Here is a 19,486-nt window from a genome sequence, read left to right on the forward strand (position 1 = left end):
TCTTCCCTCCTCCCCGTGAAATGAGGTCATGTGAGTCGTACATCTCTTATCACAGATACTCATTTCCACGTCCACCCTGTGAGACGCGTAATACTTGCACACTCTGCATTCAGACTGCTTTTCCTTCGAAGGTGGTGGATACCCTCTTTTTGTCTTCAGTCCCTCGGACTTGCCCTTTCTGTGCCTTGTTACTATAGTGACATGGTTCTCAGCTGATCACCGTACATTTGTCCCTCTGTAAGACATTCTTGCTTCATGCCCTCCACGGGAGCCTTTCCAGGTGTTTCAGTGGCCATCTCGGTGCCATTGTCTTGGCCGACACGGGTGACGCCATTGGAGCTGCTTTCTGCCTGCTCTGTCGCCGTGCATGTTCAGTGGCTCGTGACGCAGATTGTTTCACGTGCCGCCTCCTCACTGCTTTTCTTCGCCAGGTCAAGGCTTTTCGGGCGACTACAGTGAATATTTCGGACTACAAGTGGACGAGGACTCGCTGGTTTATCTGATGCTGGCGAACCACTTGGTTCACACAGTGCATCCGGACTGCATTACCATAGCGGAGGTAAGTCTTTGCTCTTCCTACCAGTTCCCAGGAGTAGATTTAGTTCTTCTCGAAATGACCCGTATCTCAGCAGTGCCTTATCGAGATGTCTCCTAATGACGTCTCCATTCGGGTAGCTGACCGGCCCGCGGGTGCTCGCTGTGGACAGGAACCTCGGCTTCAGGAAACGGTCAAAGGCGGAAAAACCTTCCCCAGCCGAGCTCGGCACCGTCTTGTTTGCCCTCCTGGAGAGGCGCCTGCCGCTCCGAAAGCAGCGTGACGTTCCCAAGCCTCATAGCGTGTGCCGGGGACAGGGCAGTCCCATCCACTCCACGGGCCTGTGTCGTGGCAAAGGTTCAGCTGTGTGACGCCCACGGGCGCCGTCGTAAAGCCCTTTCCCGTTACTGCCCATTTAGCCCCGAAGAGGCCATGAAGACAAGCAGTCGTGCCCCCACTGGGTAGAAGAACCCCAAAGAGGCCCCTTCCGGAGAGCCGTTCTGTCGTCCTCGGTGTCTCCTGCGGGAACAAGGTCCTGCTGCTGAGTCTCCGTCACCGAGGAGACGAGCTTCCGGGGCCTGGCTAGCTGTGCTTCTGACAGTAAGAAAGTACCGGAGCGCCGGGCCTTTGCTTCCGGGGGCTCCTCCCCTCATTGGCAGGATCTTATTTTATTCTTGTGCTGTGTCCACATTTGGGATCTGCTGATTATTGTTTTGTTTTCTTTATCGTCCTCAGCATCTATCAGCGAAGGACGGCCTCTCCTAATAGATACGTTTATGAAATAGGCACTTAATTACCTGTGCAGTCAAACATGGTCGGAACCACATTTCTATAATAACTTTTACACATTCACTTTGTTCCTATCAAAGAACCCAATTTCAGCTATCAGGAAAAGTGAACGGTGTTCTCAGTGATACAGGTGGCAGCAAACAATTAAGTCATTAGTGACAGCAAGAATCAGAAACAGACACTGAGAAAAAGCAGCTCTTTGATCCATGAAACATGAATTGTCTATTGAGCTTTCCCTTAATTCCGAGCAAAACAGGTTCATCCTGTAGAGACCGAGTCTCGTCATTCATGCTTTCACCAATGAAATTGGAGTTTTTGGTGTACTTTGTATTAACTGGGTTAAGATTTTTTTTACAAGTTGTACCTTCAATGTTTTCCTATTAAAATGGAAAACGACTTCAATGTCAATCCGAGGCGACTCTCCAGCGGAGGCTGTGAGATGTACAATTGATCCCCACGTGATTTATACTTGGAGAAACAATTGATGTCGCCTCAACGATGGTATGATTTGGAATTGGATTTTGTGGCCCATCAAAGGAGAGGAGAGCTTTTGCAGGAACCCAGACTAGTTCATTCAAAAGATTAGGTTTGTCATGCTGATGTGATCCAAAATAGCCGGCTTGGGGTCAGGCTGCAGGGCCCCCCTTTGGTGTCCACCCGCTCTGGGACCCGGCCAGCCACTCCCAGGGCCCCGCCTGGACAGCTTCTCTGAGGCTGGAGACTGAGGAGCAAGTGATGGACTTCATTGCGAGGACTGAGCCTTGGGAGTGGGGGTGGGGCTCGATGACCTGGATGCGGTCTTTGCGGTGAGGTCCGGAAAAGGCCGAGCTCGGCTTTCCTGACTCCTACCTCAGGTTGCCTCCTCCCCGTCTGGAATGGAGCTCCTTCTGCCCACTAGTTCAGGCCCTTACTTGGACGGCTACAGGAATCCCCAGAGCTACGTTCATGCAACAGGCTTGACTGAGGTGAGGCGGCTTCATGAAGGCTCGCAGACCCGCAGTCCAAACCAACAGCCCCTGTTGATTGACTGACTGACCTCTTGGCGAACAAATGAGCCGCAGGCCGGGGCAGGCCTTCCCCGGGGAAGAGGGGGCTTTCTCACCAGCTTTTCTGGGCCGCCTGCGGGTGTGCCCGATGCCAGGATGCCAGGCGAGTTTAAGCAGGGTCCTGAGCGCTGCCTGACTGAGCGAGGGGAGCGGGCTGCGTGCCGGAAGCAGGCGGCGTGTTACAGAAGCCAGGCGTCCCGTCAGCGCTGGCCTGCTCGGGTGTGGGCCGCGTGCCGGGAGCAGGCGGCGTGCCCTCCAAGTGCAGGGCAGACCGCGCCGCCTGTGTGTGGCGCGTCTGAGCGGCTCCAGATCCGGCTCTCAGTCGCAGTGCGGGCCATCTCCTCCCCCCTCCCCCCCTCGGGCTACCTCGGACTCTGCCCTGTGGGTCTCCAGCCGGGGGAGCCGCACCCGCTCCCCAGGGTCTCACGTCCGCCCCACGAGCACACCCCTCCTCGGCTCAGCAAAGCCTGCTTCAGCGTCCCACATAAACCTTTATTTTCAGCGCTCAAAGCCCTTCAGAGCCTGGCGCCGACTCGCTCGCCCTTCCTACAGACTCCGTGTATCCGCGGGCTTTGCATTGCCTCTCGGGCCGTCGTCTGTTCGGATGAGTTCAGGTTATTGTAAAGTGAACTCCCTGCAGAAGATGCCCCGGAGATGCTGGCAGAGACCTCCGGGAGACCCCGAGCATGTCCTTCCATGTGAAAATGGTTGGGGTGGGCGTGGCTAGAGTCACGTGCTCTGCTGAATGCTTTATCCCATAGGTTGTGACAGGCCCTGCCCCCAAGGGCTCCCTTCCTGTTTCCCTTTTGTTTCCTTATCCCAGCTTGTCCTGTCTCCCCTTGTAGAAATGTTGGTGCCTCGAGTTATGTTTGAAATGCCCCGCTGGGGAGACGGGTGTCCCAGAGGGTCACAGGGCACGTGGGTTTAAAGCTTCTGTGGCTGGGGCACCGCGCCCCCGGCATGCCCCAGGGGTCCCGCCCCCTCCTTCCCAGGGCGGGGTTTGTCTAGGAGTGGAGGGCCGGCCCCTCCTTCCTGGTGCAGGTTTGGTCTTTGTAAGGACCAATCCCGTGCCGACGAAGGACCTTTGAGGGACCTCACTACATTGGGGTAAGTTTAGTCAGGCTAGGGGGACGCTGGTGTATTTTCTCTGAATAAAGAGAGTTTTCTTTCAGCACTGCCCGATGCACAAAGTGCACTCCCTCTTCCGTTCCACCTGTTAAAGTCCCTGGTTTCCTTCTGCTGAAAGTGAAATTCAGCAAAGGTAAACTGAGGCACGTATTCTCCAAGTCAGATAAGTTTGATAAAAGGGCCTGGAACTGATCCTAAAAAATCAATGGCTGCCTCAGTGTAAGCCAACAGACACCATGTAGAAGAAGAGCCCCATTCTTACAGTTTGGGGGGAGCATAGAACAAAGAACGGAATAGAGGAGGTGAAGAAATAATGCAGTTGGTTATGGGGTGGGTAGCCCAGTGGAATTGAAGGCAACATCACTGAGGCATGAACTGAAACACGATGGGCTGGCGACGACAACGGCAACAACTTCTGTGACTCAAATGGCCACTGTTGGCGTCCCCCGCCAGGCTAGGGGTAGTGAATCCGGCCTCCAGGCAGGCTCCCAGGAAGGATGGCCAGTGTGGTGCTCTAGACACTAGCAGGCACCCTGGAGCACCCTTGTGTCTGGCAAGAAGAGCCGATGCCTGGGGGTCAGAACAGTTATTCCCAAGAGAACCAGATGTCTCGGCTTATCTCATGATGAGCCCAATGGATCTCTGAACTCAAGGCAGAGCCAGAGAACCCCGGCTTGGGCAGTATGGCAGAGTGAAGCCAGGTGCAAAAGCACCGTTTGCTTTTCTGGGCTTCTAGTGCCACTCTTGCCTACATTTTCCTGTATTTGTTTACTTTGTTTGCCTGTGCCAAGCAGTTTCCTCATCGCAGCTCTCGGAGGGGGTGCGAGAGCTGACTTGGAAGACCAGCCATGATCCTAGAGGAAATGGCTTCCTAATGGCCACCACCCAGCGTCTGAGGCAGCACTTAAATTCCGTTCCCTGCTCACTTCTCCTTTCACGCTATCCGGATACATCGCCGCTCAGGGCACTACGCAGAAATGTCCAGTTGTTGGCCGTTCTCTCCAAATAAAGCATTCTGTTGATGCTGGCATTCAAAGCCTTTCACGGTTTATCTTTGTCCTCCTTTTCATCTCCTTTCTTTGTTTTGCGTGAGTACATCCTGCTTCTCAGCCGTGCTTTCCTCCTCTCCCAGTCCCCATCCCATCCTTCCTTTCTTTGTCTTGGCTTTTTCCATTTTCCGTCTCTTTGCACGCACCTCCCCATCTTCCCCTGCACGGATGCCTCCTTCCTTCGTCCAAAGCCTTCCCCTTCCTTATGTGCCCAAGTGCACTGATGGTCTTTTCCGGCCCTCCTCACCCTCTCTGGGAGCGGCCCTGGGCGTCGTGGATCTTTGGGTCCCGCTGTTGTTCCCGCGTTAGACTGTGTTTTGGAAGCGCAGACTCTCGGCCTTCCCCTGAACACAGAAGGCACCTGACACGTGCTTCCTGTCACCAGACACGTTGGACCCACTCTGGAGAGCATTATCTGCCTTTCGCACCTGGCCTGGGCGAAACGGAAGCAGCACCCTGGAAGAACCGCCAGAGTGGCGTCATCATGCCGGGTGCTAGCACGCGTCGCGGCGGGAATAGTGTCATTTTCCTTTTTCATGGGCGGCTCGGGCGTCCGTGGCAGGCGGGTAAAAGTCTGAACTTGGCTTCTGTCCTTTTTCAGGATGTTTCCGGAATGCCGGCTTTGTGCTCGCCCATCACGCAGGGGGGAGGTGGCTTTGACTACCGACTGGCCATGGCAATTCCCGACAAGTGGATTCAGGTGAGAAAATCTGTCGCGTCACGAGTGTGAGTCTTTGCCGACTGTCCATCGCGTTTGGTCAGAGATGGCGACGCGTCTTCTGATGACTGGACTCGAGTGAAAAAGGCCTGCGTTGTGCTCCCTCCCTCGGTTGTCATGCTGCGGTCACATGATCACAGCTATTGGGCAGAGGTCACAGGGAGAACGCTTCCTGTCGGACCCATTTAAGGGCCTCCTGTTGGCTCGTGATACAGGCCAGCTGTGTACGTGCAGAGGGCACGACTAAGAAACGTCCCTGGCACGCCTGCTCCACGACAGTAACGGCGACTGACCTCTACCTCGTCCCCACAGTTGGCAAAGGGCCTCCCCCGCGTAATCTCATCTGGCCTCCTCACAAATTGTGCTGTAGACACCCCCACTGTCCTCATTTTCTGTGAGAGCAAACCTGGAGAGAGGCTTAGCGAATGGCTTCGTCAGCGTCCCAGGCGTGATCCGAGCCGGGGTCTCGTTGGCTTAAAGGCCAGCAGCTCCCACTGTCCCAAAGGCCACACCGGAATGTCTTTGGCCCTGGCAGGCCCCTAGGCCCGTGCTCGTCCCTTTTCCGGTTCTGTCCGTGTTACCCCAGACGCAGCGGTGGTCACGTCAGTGCTCTGAACTGTCTGCATTTGTTCACGTACTTTTCGACATTCAAATTAAACGTCATTCCACTCGGCGTGTAATGCAACGAATGCGCTACTGTTGGGTCTGTAATCGGAACATTTTATTGTCTGCCATTGTAAGACAGTGTTTTCATTTTAATATCCTTTTCAGGCCGATGAACCGATTCCCTCCTGCTAGCGGTCACAGTAAAGCTATAGTCTGTGGGATTTTAGGCTGGAGTTATATGACAGAAAGGCGTATTGGGAAGTGTTTGTCTTTATTTTAACATCCGTCTACTGCTCGGTTCATGAGATGGATTGTGACAGGATTTGTCTCCTCGTTGACTATAGCTCTGGTCCCCGATTCAAAACTTCAGCAGCCCCCTGAGTCGTCACTGCTTCCTGCTTACATCTCCATCGTGCTATTGGGAAGCTCCAGTTGTATGCTCTATAGAAACCTTCCATTCCACATGTCCGAGACTGATATTTCTTCCCCCAAACCCGCCATTCTTGCACATTTCCATGTTATCATCACGTACTAATATGGAAATTGGGAAGAACTCTCTCATGCTCCCAATCAGTCAGGCCTAGATGTCACCCCTGACCACCCCTCTGGCCTACCTTTATCCAGTCCATGCTGAAGTCCTGCTGTTTTCACCTTCATAGAGTCTCTCACATAGGCTGCCTTCTCTTCCTTTGACGTTGCCACAAGTCTGCTGCAGACGCCTCATCTTACACACAGATTATTGCAGTATCCTACTGATTGGGGAGACCATAGTAATTCATATTGCACTCAACTATCAGTTAGAATTTTCTTAGAGAGCAGATCGACCAGATGGCCTGCCCCCTCCAGTTTCTCTGTTGCCAACACTTCTGCCCATTCACATTTAAGCCTAGTCCTGCTTCTCCCCACCCCAGAACCTGTTCCTTCCCTCTCTTCTCCCTCTGTGGTCAGCCTCCCAAATCTGGTTTGTCCCTGCTAGGATCCCTCCACCCTTTGTTCTTGCCCCAGCCAGGCTGTGTTTCCACATGACGAGTGTACACATGAGCCCAAGCTTTCTCCTTTCCCACACTGAATATGGGGAGGATTGAACTCCAGGTGCTGGGCTACAGGCCTTGATCCTCCAGTCAGTGTTCTGTCCTCTGAGACCGCCTTCCTACCTCCTAGCTCATCTCCATCCCAGAGGTTTGGACAGAAAGGCATTCTCCCTTCTTAGACCTCCTATGCCTCTTGGTGCTGTTACTCAGTCCTACTATCCAAAGCACTTTGCCTGGACTCAACTGCTGTAATATTTATAGAGGATTGAAGAACAGGAGATATGGAAGGTTTTGTAACGAGGAATGGAGGAGTTGAAGAGTCGAGAGGGAATATGGCTGCCGGTGACGTAAAAGGAGAGAGAGATGCCCTTTGCCGAGAGACTATATTTTAAAAACTGGGGTTCCCAAGAAATGGGTCAACTAAGATAGCCTGAGGGGATGTCTTCTCTATAGATTGATGTTGTAGATACCCCAGACCAAGGTTGTCCAGCAGGGGTCCAATAAGGAACTTTTATGGTTGAATGGTTGTCCTTGGGTTCAGCTCCCTCTGTGTCCCCTGAAATGATAGTCCTCATATCAGACTATGATTATTTGAATAAAGATGAAATTTTAAAAACAAGTTTGGATTGGGAAGGTATCAGGGAAGAGGGAATCGGGATTTCCCTAGATTGGGTTTGTCTCTCTCAACTTTTGAGCTGAGGCCAGGCCTCAAAGGCTGGTGGAGGGTTTCTTTTATTCTTGTCTATGCTAATCTGTGCTAGCTTTCTTAAGTTCAAAGTCTTAGCAGTAGACAGCAAGAGGAAGAAAAGTTGTGACCTTCAGAGCTGGTTGGGCCTATCTCTTCAGGCTGATGCCCCTAAAGACTGGCCTTACAGTTCAAACTGCTTCCCTTAAGTCCCTTTGTCCAATCACACGATCACAGGAATCCAGGTAGAGCACACAGTTGGGAAAATCAAGAATAGAGGCCCTTCTAGCCAGAGACAGGGAGAGGGGCTCCTTCCTGTCCCAAGGCCAGGAAGAGAGTCTTGTCATGAGACCACCTGCCACTCCCAGTTGCCCCTCCCCCCACCAACTGTCATTCTTGTCACTCTCTTCTCTTTAACATTCCAACTGCTGTTTGTTTCACCTGATTGGCAGAAAGTCCAAAACTTGCTTTAGTTTTCCTTTCCACACTACTCTCTTGGTTGAACCCTGAGTAGGGGGTGGGATTAGGGGGGCAGGGTTGCTGTTGGATTTTTTATTCAATAAACTGGTGGTTCTTACAAAAAAAAAAATCCTGCAACATAGCAAAAACTCCATGATACAGAATTAGCTACATTAAAAAAACAAAACAAAACATAATGCCGTGAAGCCTGAATAAATGGGCTCCGATACAGTGAGGGATGACTGTAGTTTGTTACTATATTTTTATATTTTATTCTAATATTTTGACACGTGCCTATCTTATCTTCTCAACAAGATGTCCCTTGAGAAAAAGGACTCTTATTTCTATAGTATCCCTCACAAACTGTGATTTTTATTTCTATTGTATCTCCCTAAGCAGAATGATGAATACATAGTGAAGTACTGTGTAATTTGAATCTGTTAGCCTAAAAACTGCGATTCCCAGCACCCTACTCTCTTCCTGTCATTACATGCTGATGTAGACAGGAGATAAATTCGGGGAAATTCCATCTCTTGGTTTCTTTACTTTCTGTCCCAGTTTTGGTGGAGCCGGGGATTTTTGAGCAGGTAGAAAAACTTAGTCACATGCTTCTATTTTGTCAGGTAATAAACTTTAAAAACATAATATTTCCAAGTATTGGATATTAATTTAAATCCTACAGTACTTACGTAATGCTTATATTTTGATTTAAGCTGCAGTTAAAATTTGAAAGGAAAAAATCTGCAACAAATTACTGACCACCTGCAATTTTTTTTTGCTTATTCACTTTTTATGCTTTCACATATAATATAAAGCATTTTCAATTTTGCAAAAAAAATCTCCCTTCTTATGCTCAAATCATCCCAGAGTGAAGATCCATGGGGATAAAAGCATCAAGTGAAATGATTTTTTTTAACAACTCAGAATTCCCAGGGTTCCTGAGCTAATGGCCATTTCTAATGCTGCTTTTCATTCTGCCCTTTCTGTTGCTAAAAAGTAATTGCATTAGTTTTCCCCATTTGCAACACGTCTTCAAATTTAAGTTTGCAGCAGCATATTGGCCTGTTTTCATGTTTTTATAACCTTTTATTTTAATTGCTTTTCCAGATGACAACTAAATTATTTGTCAAAATATTGTGAGCCTGTGATCAAATGATAATTACTCTTGAAACTTGAAATATTTATTCAGCATCTAAGAAATAGTACTTTAACACTCATTAAAAATTAATTCTTAAATTACTTTAATTTGGCATTAAATGATGACAATTATATATCATTATTATATGATTTGGAAGAATTTGCATTTATCAGTGTTGCTACAATTATTCATTAAAACTTGACCGTCATAATGGGGTATGGTAGGGGGAAGTGTTCTAGAATGCCAAAGCAGATCATTTCTAAAAAGAATGATGTTTTACTAAACTACATGAGCTGCTACCATTTTAGGTTAGGGTGGATGAATGAGAAAAATTAATCTTTCTGAGGGTTCAATATATTTTTGGTATTCAGTAATTTCATATCCTGGTGAAGAATTCCCACTTCCTTCCTTTTTTTTTTAATCCTTACCTTCTGTCTTAGTAGTATCAGTTGTAAGATAGAAGAGCAGCAGTAGCTAAGCAATCAGGGAGAAGTGACTTGCCTAGCCAGGGTTACACAACTGGGAAGTATCTTAGGCCGGATTTGAATCCAGCTCCCCCTGACTTTAGGCCTGGCACTCTATCTACTGTGCTACCTAGCTGCCCCACTTCCTTTTTTCCTAATCCTGAGGAAAATTCTTTCCCATTGCTGCTTTCATTTTATTCCTCTCGCTATCTACCATAGTCTTAGATCCTTGCCTCATTTATTGCAGAAAAATAAAATTGAGGCCATGCCTCATGAACTCGCTCTTCTCCATCTTCTGTCACTTTTTCCTCCTTCCCTTCGGTCTCACATGACGACACGCCTCCTATACTCCAGCAATCTCATTCCGTCTTCCCCTGCAGATTGCACCCTTTGTCGTCCTCGTTCTGTCCCTCATTTTCATCTCTCCTGATAAGGACATATTCCCGACGGCCGGCAAACATGCTTCTAGGTCTCCCCTATCCTGACAAAGCCTCCCTTGGTCCTTTCATTCTTATTCGCTAATCTTTTCTCTCGTCGACCTCTCGTAGGCTCCCTCTAGAAGCCTCCGTCCATCATTTCTCTGCAACGTCTCTGCCCGCCGTTCCCAGTGATCTCTTGGTCGCCGGACTCAGTGGCCTTTTCTTCATCTACCTCTGCAGCTTTGGGCACTGCTGATCACCCCTCCTCAATGCCGACTTCTCTCTGGATTTTCAGGACGCCGTTTGGTCCTTGTCCTCTTACCTATCGGTCTTCTTTGCTGGATCCTATTCCATCTCGTGCTCTTCGACTGTACGTGTCCCTAGAGTTTTGCCCTGGCCCCTCCTCTCCCTCTGTATCACATCACTCGATGATCTCATCATTTTGTGCCAATGATGTTAAATCTCCCTATCCTGCCTCAACCTCTCTGCTGGGTCTTGTGTCTCCAGCTGCCTTTCAGACGTGTCCAATAGACATTTTAAGGGAAACCTATCCAAATGAGTCATTATCTCTGCCCCTGGTTTTCCGCCTCCTCCCTTCCTTATTCTTGTCGAGGGCAGTGCCCCACCCTTCCTGCTTCCAACTCACTCTCCTCCCTTCCTCCCAGGCCCGCCTCTTCTCAAGGCCTTGGATTGTACCTTTGCAACACCGCTCCAGTATTTCCCTTCTCTCCTCGAATGCTGCCACCACTGCAGGGCAAGCTCTCATCAGACCTAGTGCCTGGCCTATGGTCATAGCCTGGTGGTAGTGGGGCCTCCCTCCCGTCTCTGCCTTCTCCAAACCAGTTTCCTTCCGGCCATAAAAGTGATTTTCCTGAAGTACAGATCCAAGCTGGACACCCCTCCCTCCTCCACTCAGTGAGCCCGCTGACTCCCCCCACAATCCCATGTAAAATTCTCCCTTGGCGTTCATAGCCTTCGCACCAACCCTTCCTAGGCACCTTGCTGCCTGCCATGTCCCCTGATTCACTGACTCTGGCCTCCTGTCTGTCCCAAGAACAAGGTACTCCCCTCCTTGCCTCGGGGCCCTTTTGTCTGCTTGGCCTGCATTGTCCCGGGATGCCTTTTCTTCTCAGCTCTTCCTTGGATTCTCTTAAGTTTCAACTAAAATCCCATTTCATGCAGGAAGGCGTCCTCAGCCTTTCTTAATTCTAGCAGCTTTTGTTCCCTCTGTTAATTCTTTCCCATTCATCCTGGTGTAGGACCTGCTTTGTACATATTTGTGTGTGTGTCATCTCCCTCATTAGGTCGGGAGCGCCTTCAGGAAGAGAACTTTCTTGGCCTCCTTTTGTCTCTAGCTTCGTCCCTTGCACGTAACTGTGCTTGGCAGACAGTAAGCATTTTGTAAATAGTGACCGCTTCCTTGACAGCAATTCCATTTCAGGTCCATCTTGTGCTCTGGGACAGTCACTGTGTTGTTAACCAAGCTTCTTCATCTCCTCCTTTCCATCTTCTGGCTCTAATAGATATTCCTTCCTCCAGACTTCTGCCATTCCCCAGAAACCTCCTCGTCCTGAAAACTTGCTCCATGTTCCTGCAGAGGAATAACCCTTTGCTCTACAGCCTCTCTCGGATGGGATGACTCTTCGCAGAGCATCGCTAAAGGAGGATACCATGACCAGCCATATCTCTTTAGCTCAGCAGCCTTTGCCCAGAATTGTTTCTGCCCTTGCTCCTCCTCTCTCCACTTCATCTTCTCACCTTTCTCAGCTTGCTTTTATCTTTTTTCTTCCCTCAGTAGCGTGTAGGTCCTTCAGATGTTTATATTTGATTTCCCAACACTTATCACAGTACCTTGGATATAGTAAGCTCTGAGTAGATTCTTACTGACTGTCTGCATTTGTAAAAGAAATCACACAATTCATAACTGGGTTCATTTCGGATTCATCTTATTTAATCTCATTTCTCCACTGCTCTAAAGCAATCCTTTGATTCTTTTTTAGCTCTTTCTATCATTCTTCCTCCTTGGAAACTGGTGCAAACTTTGTCCTTTTTGTCTTGGCTGATTATGCTTCCTCTATATTTACCTGGAAAATTAAGGCTGTCAGACATGAGCTCCCTTAAATACCCTATTCTTTGTATTTCACAACCTTTGAACATCTTCGTTTATCTTCTGTCTAGTATTAAAGCAAGAAACGTGTCTTTTCCTTTTTATGGCTAACTCTTCTAATTGTCCTTCTGTGACATCATCTTCTCTAAGAAACTGACTCAGTGATTTCATTATCAGTGCTTTATTTTTATTGGTCACTTTTTTGCTATGAGGGAGCTTGACCAGTTGTCTCTAATTCTCAAAAATTTTTCACTTAACCATACTTATCCCTTTTAAGTAGTGATCTTACATTTCTCCTCTTCCATGCCAAATGCCTAGAAAAAAATGATTTAAGGGCATTGAGTGACTTCACTTCCTCATTTCCTACTCACTTCTTATTTCCTTGAAACATGACTTTGCCCCTCTAATTCACAACTGAAACTTCCCTCCAGAGTCTTCTTTGGTATATGAACCACTATCTTTGTCCTCTTTACCATGGCTATTTTTAAGTCTTTAGTCCTGGTCCCATGATGGTGAACCTATGGCACACATGCCAAAGATGGCACCCAGAGACCTCTCTGTAGGTAACATGCTGTCCCTGGCAGAGGGACTCCCCTGGAGCTCCTTCTTTCTGCTTCTCCACTGTGCCTCCACCCACTCTGCTCTTACTCCCTCCCCTGAGTGGAGTGCTTAGGCTAGTCCCCTTCCTTTCTCCCTTCCCTGTCTGACATGGGGCTCCTGTGACCCTCCATCCTTGGAAGAGGAGGCCAAGGCTGAGGGGGAGACTCAGCACCCAGGCCTCTGAGGAGCAGCAGTCTGAGCCCTCACCATGGGCTGTGTGCAGCCACCCTGGGTGGTGTGCAGGAAGGAAACAGTGGAAGAAGCTCACGCTGAACTCTCCACCTCAATCTGACTTCCAAGCGTGGGGACCCTCTCCTGTTCCCTCCTTGGAGCTTGTCCTTTGCTTTCAAGATACCATCCTCCAGGAGGAACCTGCTCTGAGTCCCGGGGAGGGGCCCCCTCCTGTGTCAGGCCCCCCCTTCCCTTTCTGTGGAGCCATCCAGATCTGCCTGCAAGACTCCCACCTCAATCAGAGAGTTTTAGCCAGTGCACACGTGCTGGCTTGCCGAAGGGAAGGAAACTCCAAGACTCCACCCCCTCCAAGACTAGAGGGAGCACAAGGCCCCTGGCAGCAGCGCCCTCACTAGGAGACTTCTGGTCAGGAGGACTGCAGCCGGACCAGACTCACTGGTAAAGGAATTCCTGCAGGCCCAGACTTGACTTGAGCCCAGATCTGGATGAGCTGCCCCAAAGGATGATTTTGTTTTAGAAGGGGGGGAGCTCTTCTTATTCTAGAACCCTGTTTAAGCTGCCTCTCCGCCCCCCACCCCCGTACATAGTCAAATGATGGCAAGTCTTGCTGGCCCAAGAATCTCTCCCTGACTTTTCCTGAAGAGAGCTGCCCCAAGTGGTCCACAATATCGTGAAAAGTAGACCCTCCTCCATACAGGATCCATTGGGGTGCTGGTGGGGACAGCACGACAAGGTTCTAAAAGGCTCACCAGCACTATCGTAGGCCCTCTTCTCTGTAACCCCAGTGACTTCATTGGCCCTCAGAGGTTCAGTTATCTTCTCTCTTCTCTCCTGAATTCCTGATCTTTATCTCTTTGTCAAACTCAAATAGTTGTCTTTTTTGTAACCATCTTCTTGGTCACTTACTTTCATTTTCAGTCACCTTCAACTTCTCTCCTCCTCATAATATAATTCATTGTCAAATCTTTTCAGTTTACTCATTATTTACACCATTCCCTTCCTTCCACTCATATGGTGGCTACCACAGACCATATCCTTATTACTGTGTATATTAACTATTTTTATTCCCTCTGAAGTGGTCTCCCTCCTCGTCTTGGTCAATTCCTACCAGCCCTCACAGCCAGAAGGAATACTGTCCCCACAGCATAACGTAGACCAATTCACTCCCCTGACCAAAGGCCTCCAGGAGTTCCTAGTTAAGTGCTTGATCACATGGGTAGTTGGGGATGTGATGGGGATGTAGACGATCACCGCAGTGCAACTGTCAATTATAGGGAATTGGGTCTTGATCAATGACCCATGCAAAACCCAGTGGAATGAGAGAGGGGTGGGAGGAGGGGAGGGAAAGAACACGAGTCATGGAACCATGGAAACATTTTCTTAATTCATCAATAAAATTAAATTAAAAAAAGAAGTTCCTTGTTACACGCAGAATCAAATCAAGAGGGGCCTACTACTTATTGTTCGTCCCGATATTGTTTCATTCTTGCTTCGTGTTCCTTCCCTCCATGCACCCTGCATTCCAGCCACACCACACTTCCAGATCTCCTTCCTTCTTCTAATTCTAGCCATCTAAGGACCCGCATTCTTCATCTCTATCCCTTAACATTCTTCGTTTCCTCTAAGGCTCAGTTCAGCTACTTACTGAACTGAGAGAGGTCTTCACTAATAAATGCTCTCTTACTTCCCAATTTACTCCATGTTTACTGGTGTGTCTGTTTGAGTACCTATAAAGCAGAATCTGTTTTCTTTTTGTCTTGGGTATCACCTGAAATATATACATAGTATATTACTATTTGTTTTGAAGTTAACAATCATGGTGGAGAAGAAATGTATATCATAATTAACTGTAGTTTTAAGTATTTCCCCCTTTTTTTTTAAACCAGATACTTAAAGAACTTAAAGATGAAGACTGGAATATGGGAAACATTGTGCATACCCTCACAAACAGGCGCTACCTTGAAAAGTGTATTGCATATGCAGAAAGTCATGATCAGGTACGACCCATACGTGAAATTCCATTTCTCAACCAGGGCATTGGTATTTCCTGAAGAAATTTAACAATGATGGTGTGTTTACTTAGCTCAAATATCTAAATGGGAAGGCATAAGATTACTTGGTATGATTTTTTTTTTAAATATATTTTATTTGATCATTTCCAAGCATCATTCGTTAAAGACATAGATCATTTTCTTTTCCTCCCCCCCCCACCCCCCATAGCCGACGCTACTTGGTATGATTTTTAAAACTTCTATCCTTCCATTATTTGTATGTTCCGTTTTTCCTATCAGCAGTCCTGGGGCAGAGCATGCTTAAGTTTTGATAAAACTGTACCCGTATATACTCCAATGTTACTATAAACCATTATTGAAAGTTTTGGTGTGAATTTGACTTCAGAACTTAGTCTCCAAAGACCCCTTTTGATTAATTCAGTATGATGCTAACCATGAACCAAACACAGTAACATGTATTCTGATTTCAGTTATTTTTATTCTGCGTAAAGTAAGCCAATTGGTTTTAGTGGTCTCTCAGTCCACTTCCATCTCTAAATGACGTGATCCTATGGATAAAAACAGTATTCGGATAAATAAGCATTTCACGATTGTTATGTAGTTTTCCAGTCACTGAGATAAGTAGAATAAGTTCTAGTGATAGGAGATAGGTTCTGAAAATGGCCTGCTGGGTTGTTATCTTAACCTACTCATCTGTTATTAGGTCTCTCGTTCCTCAAAAAAAAAGAAAAAGTGGGGAAAGGATAGACATTTTCATGAAGAGAAGCTAAAGAAATGAGTAAACAAAGAGAGCTATTAGTATAATGAATACCGTGGTATAAAAGAAAAGGAAGAGAAGTCTCTAGGTGAAGGGATTAATGCTACAAAGGTGAGATCTGAACGACGTAGGTCATTTAGAAACTTGCAGCATACAAGGATGGCATGTTTAACTGTTAATAGTGGTACAAGAAACATGTTTCTCAGAAAGTTAATGTCTAGGGGGCATGTAGGGATTGAAATTGATGATCTTAAGAGAAGGAAAAAAGATAAGGAGAGGAATGTACTAGACCATAGAGTTAGGGGAAGGGTATGGAATTTACTATCTTATGTTATAAGGTTGTTCAAAGAAGACTGCACAGAGTAAGGGGTAAGGGAAAGGAGATCGAACACACACACACACTCCTGATAATGAAATACATTCAACTCAACAAGGAAGACTCAGAATGGTCAAGTGGGGAATGAGTTTCAGAGAGTCATGATAAATATGTAAGAGTTTAAAATGAAAGAAAGTACAAAAACTTTCAATCAGGGAGCTTGTGAATTGGGGGAAATGGAAAGCAGATTTCAAATATAGATCACTCATCCTGAACACTCTCTTACCAAAGAAAGTAAAAAGTGGGCAGCTGGGTAGCTAAGTAAATGGAGAGCCAGGCCTAGAGATGGGAGGTTCTAGGTTCAAATCTGGCCTCAGATACTTCCCAGCTGGGTGACCCTGGGCAAGTCACTTAGCTCCCATTGCCTAGCCCTGACCACTCTTCTGCCTTGGAGCCAATACACAGTATTGTTTCCAAGATGGAAGGTAAGGAAGGGTTTAAAAAAAAAAGAGGAAAGAAAGAAAGTAAAAAGTATAAAATTAGAAGAATCAAATTAGAAAACAATCAAAACTGTTCCTTTTGAATGGATGAACATCCTCTAAATCAAAAGAGGATAACAATGTTTTATAAAGCAGAATCTAACCATAAGTCATTTACAAAAATCACATTTGAAATAGAAACACTCACATGCTTCAGGTTTTCTCAATAAAGCAGCAGTCATTATCTCAGACAAAACAATAGTAAAAAGAAACTAAAATAAAAGAGGCAAGTAGAAAAATGCTTAAAGAACTGTAGATGACATTAGTATCAACACTTAATATAAATTAATCTAATAACATAGTATCTAACTACTTAGAGGGGAATGTAAGTAATTTTGTGGGAAAAATTAAAACAAATTATTAAAATTTGGGACCTCAGATATATGAATAAATGAAGAAATGATTGAATAAAAAATCATTAAATACTTTCTATATTCAAAGGATTGTTCCTAGTCCTGGGCATACAGGTATTTTTACTGAAGGAGCTCATATGCAATTACTGAAGGCCAAAATATAAAGGAGATTTCCACTGTGATCTAGAAAGATGGCATGGTTTTTAGGGTATCATTAAATTAGGTGGCAATGCATCATATTTAGTTTCCATTTCACTTAAAAGTTTATATCCATTTCTGGTATGGAATCATGTGGTGGTGCTGAAGTGATTGGTATTGAAAAGTTTCTTTGCAGAGTTTTCAGGGACTGTGTGCATAGGAGATTTCAAGATCTCTTCCAGAAAAGAGTTGCTTCTTTACCTGCTTGGGACTGGGAGAGTAGTGATGGTGCTGTGAAAGAAAGATCAACAAGAATCAAGTTAGAACTCTGAGTCAGAGTCCAAACCAAAGGCCAGGTTTTTCTTTGGTCTTCTCAGAGTTTAATCAATCTATGTAAACCGTAATAGATAGACAGTAGTGTTTCCCAAGTTGGGAAAGGAAAACTCTGAGTCCTTCAGGTCTTTCCCTCAGACAGAGAGAGGAAAGAAACTGATTTATCCAAAGCTGCATATCTAGGAACTCAGTGTCAGGTTTTAGGACACAAAATCCAGTATTCTTTCTATGATATTTGTCATTTATCTGCTTTGAGCTTGTTTTCTCTTCTGTAAAATAGGACTAGTATTTCTTACAGTATCTTTTTCACAATGTGGCTGTGAGAAAAACATTTTGTAAACTGTAAAACAGTATATAAATGTGACCATAACTTATTCATTGTTAACCGAAATAGCATGAGTAGAAAGTAAGTTTGGTTTCCTAACCCCAAGAATTATATGATACATTTTAAAATAGTTAAAATTATTTTAATCACTTATGTCATTTTTCCACTACATCGACACAAGTTATCTAAAATTGATTTCTTCTTTTAGTTTGTGCCATTATTTTTATTGGTGTCACATATATCAGAAAATCTTAAAATCTGGCACATCCTTTTTAATTGGGTCTATATTTGCTTCTCCAGGAATGATAAATATATTTGGAAATAATTAAACTGTTTTATTAGCTCACATTATTTCAAGAAAATATTTGCAGAATAAGAAATTTTTTTTCATCACCTTAAGAAAGGCAATATTTATTCTGAAATAAAACCCTTCCTCCAAGGGGAGGGAGAGGGTTAGGGAAAGGCCCAGATGGATGGGAGAGGAGAAACACCCACCTGGGGACCCCCCAGGGCCAGCAGCACCCCAAACCCTCGGGCTTTTGAAACCAAGTTTCCTTTGATCATTGGAGTAAAGGAGAAGGTCGGAGGGTCCTGAACGACAGGTCCAGACTCAGCCCCCCTGCTACGCCCCTCTCCAGACTACCCTTCATGGCTTCTGCAGGCCCTGCCTCTCCACTCCCTGCTCTGACACAGAAACCCAAAGGCTCTCTGGCCGTCTGCTCGTCGGACTCCCCACATCGCCTTTAGAAGGCGGAGACGGGCCTCCCGAGTCGCCGGAACCCCCTCGAGCCTGGGTTGGCAGTCCCCAAGTCCCCGGTGAGCGCCCTTGGGATTGCCTTCGCCAGGGGATCTCTGTAGTCCGGGGAGCAGGCGGCCTCCTCCGAGGCAGATTCTCCCAGCCGGGAGTCCCTCCTCTCTCCACAAGAGGAGTTCTTCCCCGGCGACGCCAGCGCAGAGATCCTCCTTCCAGCTCAGCGGAAAGCCAGAGGCCCGGATCCTCCTCTCCTTGCAGAGTCTCCCCAGGCTCGTCTCCAAGTCCTCGTCCAGACAGGCTGGAGGTTACTCTGTCTCTCATCCCTGACACTCAAATTTACAGATTTGATTGAAATTGCAATTGTTTATAAAACATGGCATGGTTTATTTGTCCTCGTGTTTTTTATTTTTATTTCCGTAGGCTCTTGTTGGTGATAAGACCTTGGCATTCTGGTTGATGGATGCGGAAATGTATACAAACATGAGTGTGCTGTCCCCCCTTACTCCAGTTATTGATCGTGGCATACAGCTTCATAAAATGATTCGTCTCATTACTCATGCACTTGGGGGCGAAGGCTATCTGAACTTTATGGGTAAGTGCTTCCTATCCGTATTAAATTAAATATTCCAAATGAAATCTAAATTTAAGGTGAATAAAATGAAGCATTTAATGTGATGATGTTATATCCAAAATAATTAAAATCATAAGTCTTTGATCATTTCAAGCTCAAAATATGAAGTTAAAATTCCATTTTTATAATAGAAAGGGAAATAATTATGAAGGAAAAACAATATAAAAATAGATTATTTTCTCAATAAAATAGTTGAAGAAATTCTAAAGGAATACTTGCATTATTTTCTTTTCCTTGATTTTTATTTCATTGATATATTTCCAAAATAAGTTGCTAACTACGAACCAAATATTTTTGTGGTTGTCTTAATAATATTCATTAAAGGTGAATTTACCAAGTAAAAATATATCTTAAAATAATAA

At 46.2% G+C, this 19,486-nt stretch overlaps 1 protein-coding gene and 1 non-coding gene across 3 annotated transcripts in view; both read left to right on the top strand.

The window, feature by feature from the left end:
• GBE1 (1,4-alpha-glucan branching enzyme 1) overlaps nucleotides 1-19,486 on the top strand; it is a 237,011-nt gene that overhangs the window by 156,963 nt on the left and 60,562 nt on the right. For both annotated transcript variants that reach the window (XM_007500737.3, XM_056807229.1), the window contains exons 9-12: nucleotides 432-559; nucleotides 5,149-5,247; nucleotides 14,853-14,963; nucleotides 18,914-19,085. In XM_007500737.3, the coding sequence (XP_007500799.3) occupies nucleotides 432-559; nucleotides 5,149-5,247; nucleotides 14,853-14,963; nucleotides 18,914-19,085 (510 nt within the window). The remainder of the gene's footprint in view (nucleotides 1-431; nucleotides 560-5,148; nucleotides 5,248-14,852; nucleotides 14,964-18,913; nucleotides 19,086-19,486) is intronic.
• On the top strand, nucleotides 2,960-3,019 carry MIR12382 (microRNA mir-12382). Its single transcript, NR_162951.1, has one exon. It is a non-coding gene; the product is annotated as a microRNA mir-12382 (primary transcript).

This window comes from Monodelphis domestica, chromosome 8 (assembly GCF_027887165.1).
Source record: "Monodelphis domestica isolate mMonDom1 chromosome 8, mMonDom1.pri, whole genome shotgun sequence".
NCBI classification, from domain to species: Eukaryota; Metazoa; Chordata; class Mammalia; order Didelphimorphia; family Didelphidae; genus Monodelphis; species Monodelphis domestica.